This window comes from Pinus tabuliformis, chromosome 6, assembly GCF_031772625.1.
Source record: "Pinus tabuliformis cultivar Carrire ecotype Pingquan chromosome 6, CPIR1, whole genome shotgun sequence".
Taxonomy (NCBI): Eukaryota; Viridiplantae; Streptophyta; class Pinopsida; order Pinales; family Pinaceae; genus Pinus; species Pinus tabuliformis.
Window position 1 is genome coordinate 612238183 of NC_142292.1, and position 9729 is coordinate 612247911.

Genomic DNA, 9729 nt, shown 5'->3' on the forward strand with positions numbered 1-9729 from the left:
GCTATTTCTGGAAGTAAATAAGCAAAAAACATATTTTTGGATTTTTATGTGTTTTTATGTGAATTTAACATGCATCTAATTTATTGTTTGTGAGTGTGGCAGCGAATAGGTGGCGTTAGAGGGCGGTTTTGGAGCTTGGGAGGATGTAGAATGGTGTGGATGGGTCCTAGGAGGTCTAAGGTGGCTTTCTGGAGGCTTTTCCCACACTAAGCCTTTGAAAGAAATCCTATAGAAAAAACTATAGGAAAACTACAAGAGGAAAATAGCGGAACTACAGGAGGCCTACAAGAGGAGGTTGAGAGCAATTTTTGCTATTTTGAGGGTGTGAGAGTGGGTGGAAAAGGTGGATGAAGGTTGGAATGAGGTGTTAGGGTGCCTAAGGTCTACCATGATTCACCAGGGGAGAGAAAGATGATTGGGTTTGCTCAAGGAGAGAGGAAGAAGTTCTATGAAAAATGAAGGAAACTAGGGCAGAATTGAGGTGAGGTTTGGAAGACCTATAGGGCATGAATCTGATGGAGGATGTGATTTTTGGTAAGCTAGCCTACTGCTGGAAGAGATCTGCTACATATAAACTATCAGTCAACCAAGAAAATCAAGCAACAAATGAAATGGGTGCATCTTAGGAAACACATAGTTTTGAATTAAAATGGCCTAAACTATGATGTATAGAAGGAAATGTTGGGAAATGTTGTAAGAAAGGAAAGCATGCAAAAGGAATATTGCAAATTAGGAAGTGAACATGATAAAGAAGATCTAAAGCAAAGAAAAACTGGACTGTCAACCTACTAGAGAGCTACAAACACTAGAAGTCCTAGGAAGGAGGAAAATCTGTGTTTTTGGAGCAACAAGAGAGTATTTGCCTCAAATCATGGTCTTAGAGGGAGAAAAAGAGGCCAAGGCACTATTGCTAGCCTTTTGAATCTTCTTTGATCACTGCTTAACCTGCTACAGAAAGCACAAATGGAATCAAGTTATTAACTCATCAAAAGCAACCTATTCTTAACCATAAGAGAAATACATCTAACATCGAACTAATCTACAAACTGAAGTAAAGCATACAAATAAAAGTAAAGAGAAGCTTGGCTACTTGGATTGAGCTCTAACCCAAGAGCTTCAGCCCTCTGAGGTAACTCAATGCTAGCTCAAAATGGATTCCATATTCATTATCAAAAAATAGCAAGATTACATAAAACTATCATAAAATACTAAGCTCGAAATTTGAGCAGAGTTTTCACAAGAAAAAAAGTCGACTCTAGTGAGGTCTTAGGCCTCTCTACTTATACATTTGAAGCTACCAATAGCTTCCTTAAAATCGAGGAGGCTTGGCTCCCAAAACTTGAGATAACTATCAATCATCTTCCACTTGCTCGACTACCTTCTAGTGCATGATTCAACTACTTGTACTCCGACCTAAATGAAGGGGAATCTAAAGTGAGAAGCAATAAATGAGGGTGACTCCCTCCTATATGTCCTCTCCTCTGTCTACTTTTAGTTATTGCTGCAGTTTGACCACTAGATCCTTGACTTTGACCTCAAAATCCATCAATAATCTGTATTAAAAACATGTTAGACCACATGGTATAATAACTAACTCAACTCACCCTATAAGCATAAATATAATCAAAAAATCATACAATAAGCTACAAAAATGGTTGATTTGACTAGGTTAGGAGGTAAAATAATCCTATATAATTATCCAACTATGAAGCTCATCAATTTAAATTGGATCAACACCCATAACTCTACTCATAAGCTGATCAATAGTTTCCAATTCATTCATCTTGAGGGTTTCAAACTAAGTTTTAAGGGTTTGTAATTTCACAATTTTCACCTATTCATTACCTTAATAAGCCTTTTTAAGATTATCCCAAATTTCTTTAATAGTCTTTGCACTAGTTACTTAGGAAAAATAAAATCATCTAAAGAATTCAAAATTCAAGATTTAGCTTTCCCTTATTTTTGTTTGCATTCTTCTAATTATTTTCTTTGAGCAACATTCATAGTAGTAACATTTGCATAATGTTCTCGAAACCTTATTCAACGTGATCCCAACAACCTGAACCTTGCCATCAAGCTTGCAATTTTAAACACCAAAATTCATGATTTGTTCAACTGAACATTGGTGTTGGAATTGAACATTGACTTGAAGACAACATTCTTCAAATCACTAAAAGAAGAAAATTGTCAAATAACCTAACCATAGATCCAATTCATCTAATTGAAAACACTTAATCCTCCCCTGAAACCTTTTGTGATGGACAAACAAAAAAACAATAAAATCCCGATCTCTTAGGACACGACTCGAATCCCATACCAAAACAGAATTAAATTTATTCACGGCCGGAAAAGTGTATTAAAATTTTTTGAACAGAGAACAGCTTGTGACACCTCACTATTTATTTCATAAAAAATGTTCGATATGGGAATTGAAATTGGTCAAAATATTAAAGTTAATCCCTCTCGCCAACTTTCCGCAAGGAGGAAAAAAGACGGATGGGGAAGAACTATTCACGACCAAATCATAAATGAATAGATTAAAATATTTTCCTCAAGATTTATGTAAAAGCCCTAAAAAACTTTGATTTTGATTGAAGGCCCTAACTGCCTCACCGAATCTTCTGCGTCAAAGCAGTAGCCGACCTCTAACCTTCAGCGAACCTCTCTGCAACCTAATCGTATGATGTCACGATCTCTCTAATTTACGAGTCAGGTCTTGAAATATGAATTTTCAATCCCTTCATGCAACTTTGACTAATAGCCAACATGTAATAGCAAACAAGTATGGTGCCACAAACACAACATCCAAGGTGCGAGTTCAACCATCTATGCTTGTGACAAAGGACATTTCACCTCTCCACTGGGGCACTAACACGGATGGCACTCAAACGATGGCACTAAAAACCATAGCTGAGCACTCAGCAAACAGTGGCTGTGTATCCTCTCGACTTCCAGAAGGCTGTCCATAAATGCCTAGACTAAATGGAGCAAGTAGGTGCCATGTGGCTTTGATACCATGATAATATGGATAGAGAAACAAAGGCACAAATTATGATATCAACTCACCCAAAAAAAATTCATTAGAGACCAATATATACGTGTGTTTGATAGTTACAGCTCCACAAACGGACTAGCCCTCATAACTGACTCAACAACAACTATTTACCTCCTTTAACTCATGATTATTTCGAACATTTTTTTGGACTATAAACGCAATATAAAACCACCTGATAAAACCCGAATGCCACTCCAAGAAAGTTCGGTGCCTGCAAAATATGAAGAACGTGAAGATAAAGAATTTAATACGTCTTGGGCTTTTAACTGTGTTTATCGATAGCTATGGGTCATATATAATATTGACACTGTAATTCTTGCAAGAAGCTATAAGAGCCATTTATTATTACAATTATATTACCATGATGGCAATATCTCTGCTGATAGCGCCATACACTATCCACAGCACACTTGAGAGGAATGCGAACAACGAGAAATAGAAGCTGGGCATGAATTCCATGCTCCTGGTCTGAATTACTAGTCCCTGAATCAAACAGTGTATGTAAATATTAACGATAAACATCATCAACTTAAATATCATTAATTTATGAATATCACAACACCAATATTATTAATCTAAGATCTGATTTGAATTTATTCTGATTCCAAATTTCAAGAATATGATCAAAGAAGTGAAATTAACCATTTAACCTGGAATTTTTTTAATTTCAAAAAACTAATACAATAAAGCAACTTACAATTACAGATAGCGGAGAAATGTCAAGAAGAACAGTGGCCACCATTCCTGAAATTCCTATAAGGACCTTCTTGTTCTTGTGATCATGTACAACGCACAAAGAAGATATGGCAATAGTGCCAAACAGCAGAAATAAACCAACAACCACCATCCCCATATTTCTCTGCAAACAGAATATATATATACATATAGTTTCCACTGCCGAATGCCTAAAATCATATTCTATTGAAAACAAGCCATTAATTCAAAGTAGAGAATTTAAAAAATAATACTATTCACAGAGGAAATATAATGACATAATACTTTGATTTTTGGTGTAGTGAAAGTGAGAAAGATACAAATGAGGTAGAGCTCTAGCAGAATACCGATGGCATTAACAACCATGACAACCACATTATGCCATCCATTGTTGATTAATGGTGATCCATATCATGTGTACATAAGACAGTAGAAGAGGGCTGCTGCATAAGGGAAGCCTGAAAAACTCTTTGTGCTCCTGTTTTCCAAAACCCTCCTGAACGTAGTACTGTTGCCGAAGATTACAAAACAAAACATTTACGTTATGCGCTATATTTAACAACGAAATCTTCCTTAGCATTGGGTTTCTTGATCTTATGTTATAAATTATATTCATGCTGAATTTTTCCTTAAACTTCAGTTTCTTGATATATGAGGTGGAAACATCTTATACTTACATTGATCCACCATTCATGAGAAAATCAAAGGAACTTCCTCTAACGTCATATGTCAGATAAATCAGTTGACAGCCCAATGAGACCGACTAAGATGCTAAAATTAAGTCATATATTCCTCCTATATCTATTTATAATAGACTGACACAAAGCTTATACTCAACAAAATGGTAGTTTTCACGGACCTAAAATGCCAACGCCCAAACGTAGTTCATCATTTATTTGTTAAGGAAATATGAAATTGATTTGCCAACAAGGACGCGAAAAGGAAAGAAATTTCTCTAAGCGAGAAGGTGACTTATACCCATACTTATACCCCACACCTCATTTGCCATACTTATACCCCACCCCTCACCTACCTTCAGAATTTTGACCTGATCTAACTTCAAAATTTTGACCTAGATATGGAATCAATTCTAAAGTTGTTGGTTGGCTCTCATAGTACAAACCCATTTCATCCCTACCGTTCAAAGTGCGTTCCATTTGTTTCGATCTTCAACGACTTTCCTCTAAGTGAAAAAAAAATGATTTAATATGGTCTCCTACTCCCACTTGGCCAGAATAGAATATGCAATTGTTATTCCTGTATACCCCATATATGTCGATGATTATCCATTGTTTGTCTGTCACTTTCATTTCATCTTTCCTCCATTTTTGCTCAGTGTCTTGTAAGTCATTTCATATCCATTTTCTTTTTCTTTTGCTATTATTATCTGTTACGTGTATTGCTCTGGTTTTGCCATTTATCTTATAATATGAGCACTTGTATCATCAGTGGTCATGGCAGATTCAGTTTGATTTTTTAATTAACACAGTGAATGTCATTGAGAATTCACACTTCGAGTTTTTTTTTTCACATTAACATAAAATAGAATCATGAGATATTTTGTTTCTTTCTATACTCGGCTTGAGTTTTCTTGCACTTTAATTAAGATGATGTATCTCGAGGAGAATTATCTGGAGGACGATCATGTAAGAATTTTCAATGGAAAAGACCAAAAAAGATAAATGACATAAAAACTCATAGTGTATGTTAGGGTGAATTACTTGGAGAACGATCATGTGGGAATTTTCAATGGGAAAGACATACAAATTATTGAAGAACTCTTTTTTAAATTATCGCGTTCAAAATAATCACTTACGTTGTCTTAATGTAGTCAAGAGCCAATAGTAACTATATGCAGAAAATCCCATTGTATTATAAGCTCGATTTTTCAATTTGCATTTTCAATTGATTTTCAATTGCAAATGTCGAATTGCATTTGTTACCGGTTACGTACAATGCTCTGGTTTTACCTCATATTTTGTAATATGAGCACTAGTATCATCAAGCAGTCATGATAGATTAGGTTTGATTTTTTAATTAAGACTGTGAATGTGAGAAATAATTCACACTTTGAGTTTTGTTTTTCACAGTGATAACTGAAGAACTAATCATGGTGTATGTCATGGAGAATTATCTGCAGAACGTTCATGTAAATGACTAAAGATTCATAGTGTATGTCAAGGAGAACTATCTTGAGAACGATCATGTAGGATTTTCCAACGGAAAAGATATAAAATGATTGAAGAACTCGTGGTTTATCTCAACGAGAATTATCTGGGGAACGATCATATAGGATTTTCCTATTGAAAAGACATCGGAAATCATTGAAGAATCATGGTGTTTGTCGGAGAGAATTCATGTAGAATTTTACAACGAAAATGATATACAAAATGATTGAAAAACTCATGGGGTATGTTAGGGAGATTTATCTGGAGAACGATTATGTAAGGTTTTCCAATGACAAAGACATGCAAGATTACTGAAGAACTCCTGGAAACAAAGTTTTGTTTTTCAAATTAACAATAATGAAATCATAAGATAATTTGTTTCATTTTATATACAGTCACTCCATTTCTTTCATTTGGTGTTCGCTCTCTTTTAAATGATCACGTTAGCAATTATCACTTTTCAGGGTTAAGGGTGTATTAATGTAGAGCCAATAGTAACTATATGGAGAAAATTTCATTTCACTATATATGTGTGCATATCAGGCTGGCTGGTACAATGTAAAAGTATATATTTATACCCAATTACATATTATATATATATATATGTTATACCATATTTTAAAATTATTTCATACATTAATAAAAATATAATTGTTAATTCACATAATGTTTAGTCTTAATATGCTTCATAGGAAACTAAATCTATTGACCATTGATAAGAGTTCAAATAATATAAAACAACAATTAAGAGTGAGAAGCTTCTACATAATGTAAAAAAATAATTTCCAAATGGTGAAGCATGGCATGAAGAGCCAGATGAAGTAACTAGGTTTGGGTCGTCAGCACTTATTCTAAGTAGTAGAGGGGGTTTTAATTTACATTGTACAGAGATTTTAAGATTAGCAAGTTGAACATCTAATCTAACAAGAGAGAACCTTTGCTAACAATGCACTCACTTGATTTCATTCAAAGAGAAAATATATCATTGCAATCCTCGTGTTTCTCCTTTAGAACCCTGCTCAAGGGTCTCTTCATCTACCGATGAAGGGTAATGGAGTTTAGGTATTGGCTCCATCTTCCCCTAATGTGTCTACGGTCAAGAACCTAACTGTCTACATCAACTTGAACTTCTGAATCATAATACGTTTGTTGGTCACCAGTGGTCAAGGCTTCAAACTAGCAGATTTCCTATTGAATTTGATGAGGAGTATTGGAGTGGAAAATAGTTGTGGCATCTTAGGCTTGGTCTTGAGCATGTTGATTTCCATAAGGACCATGCCCCACACCATCCGTTATAGTGCATTTGTTGTCAAAACATACTTCCTTGGAAAAACAATGGACAAGATAGAGTTCTCAGCCACAGTATACAAAAACCACTGGGATTGGAAAACAAGAGACCAAATAGGAGAAAAGCTCAGGAACCCCAGAATGTCACATAGGTTTGTGGCAACTATCAAAAATAAAATATTGATAAGGGAGAGAAGATAAAATGATCATGATAAGGTCCAACAGCCATTGGGGATCAAAAATATTCAATCCATAACCCACCTCCATTGAACTCGGAAAATTGCAGGTTAACTCCCACCAAATAAACTCATAACCAAAGAAGGAATCAACAAAACCAAAGGAGTTGGAAGTACAAATAATTATCAATTCTCAATTGATCTTCCACACCAAACCTTGTGTAGTTGTGACAATTAGTAGTGCGTTTGCACCTATTGCTCCTATAGTGATAATATCCTTTGTTGTCATCAATGCCCCAAGAGTTGCATCGACTAAATATCTTTGATTTTCCCCCTTGTAATTATACAGTGACCAATGTGCAAGTTGAAGAGCCTTAATCCTAAAATCAAAGTCACTAGAAAAACCATTTCATTTCAATCCATGTCCTTATAAAATTTTTATCACCCGAGTGAGAGGATAACCCACAAAACATGCCACAACCCTTTGTTTTCTCTTCGAAATGCTCCCAAAGGAATTATCCCACCTATGATAGAGGTGAGGTTTTTAGGAACAACAGAGAATCTAGAGACAAGGTTTCTCATCCCAAATAAATCAAATAGATTTATGTCTTTCCTAAGGATGAACTGTGCTAAATTTTTTGGTCATGTGTGTTGCATCGACTAGGGTGGTCATGCCACCCAACTTCCCCTCCTCCTTTAAATATGATGGAAGGTGGGGTTGGCAAGATCCCCCCCGGCCTCTAATGTCTTGACTTCCAACACCCCGTTTAAGGATATTTTATCTACATCTAAGATGATTTGGAGTTGTTCCTTCTAGTGGGACCATTCCTTGTCATACCACGCCACTTCTAACTCGATTTTTTGATCCTAGCATCTCAAATTATCCAAGAAGTTAGGCACTTTGTTTCTAGTTCAACGAGAGTGTGAGACAATGGCATAGGGGGTGGATTGAAGCATATTTTGAATATCATAGGTAATGCATTCTAGTTTCCAACTCTTGGATAATTTCTCTATAGGGGTTCCATTAATTACTTTCTTGGCAGTTGAGATAACCAGCTAGGAATCTCCATCAATCTATAATTGAGAGTCCCTTCATTGATCACTAGACCTAGACCTCTCTCCGAATTGAGAAACTCCACCACATTATTACTTGTAATTCCATACTTTCTAGTTTACAACACTAGGGTTGGACCTTCTCAGTCTTGGAAAATTCTTTTATATAATGCATGTCTAGGATTTCCTTTTGAGGCACCTGTTGTCGCTACTATGACACCCTCCGAAATTTTTGCCTACATCCAAATTTCAAAGCCTACTCTAACTTTTCAAGTTTTTGTTTCTAGTGGTAAGGATCATCTGATGTGAATGCTCTAAGTTTTCTAGTCCCCTTCGAAAGAAAACCTAAGTGTCTTCTTGTGGCATGTGAAATGCCACACATTTCAAAAGAAATATTATGGTCTATTTCAAGAGGAAACTTTGGTATGAATGGGTCCTATATATCATATAGGCATGGACTTGACTCACTGCCAAATTTTTATGCACATTGATACTAGTGTCTTCACTGTTGTCGCAAAGTGTATCCTAAGTGTCACACTTTGAGGAAAGTGTTGTTCTGTTGTTGCATTAAGAATTTCATGTTGTTTTTGAATGCTAAGTGTTCTATGTTATATTTTCGAGGGTCTTAAGTGTGTGATCATGTTCAAGTCCTACCTTGGTTTCATATTTTCCTTGTTGATCCCACACTTAGTCATATTCAAGAAATTTTCATACTCGACTAACCTGAGCTCACTCTTCCCTAAACTACAAATTACATAGTGGAAAGCCTCAAGCATGCACCCTTACTTTTTGGAACTATGCAATGCACAATTCCTACCTCTAAGGATTGCACATTTCATAACCCCAGTGTTCATTCCTGGCCTCTTGACCCTAGAACTGCTTAATTATGTCTCCCTGTTAGTCTCCTTCTGCGAATTTTACAATCCCAATTTATATTCTACCTCGCTCGCTCCTTGAGCTATGCAACTATGTAATCTTATCTCTCTCTCTCTCCTAAATTTCATTTTTTGCAGTCACAATGGGCAATCCTGCCTCACTGTGACCCTCAACTATGTTGTTTTCTTGCCCAGGACTTGAATGTTGCACATTGCACAATCACAAGCCTAAAAAACTCTTGGCATCTATATCTACACACTATGCAATCCCTGAGCCTTCTTCCTAGTACAGTACCTCGTTCTAGTTCAATCAATTATTTTCATGAAGTATGTTAGACTAGGAATTTTTGTGGGGGTGTTGCCTTATCGTGAGTGATTTCTGGTTGTAGGTACTACATCTT

The 9729-nt window shown here is 35.9% G+C and overlaps 1 protein-coding gene across 1 annotated transcript; it reads right to left on the reverse strand.

Annotated features, from left to right (window-relative positions):
• Positions 1-3182: 3182 nt before the first annotated feature.
• Positions 3183-3908, reverse strand: LOC149260069 (bidirectional sugar transporter SWEET3b-like). Its single transcript, XM_089456446.1, has 3 exons — positions 3753-3908; positions 3416-3538; positions 3183-3266 (listed from the first exon to the last, which is right to left on the reverse strand). The coding sequence occupies exons 1-3, from the start codon at positions 3906-3908 to the stop codon at positions 3183-3185; spliced, it is 363 nt and encodes a 120-aa protein (XP_089312572.1).
• Between the last annotated feature and the right edge of the window lie 5821 nt (positions 3909-9729).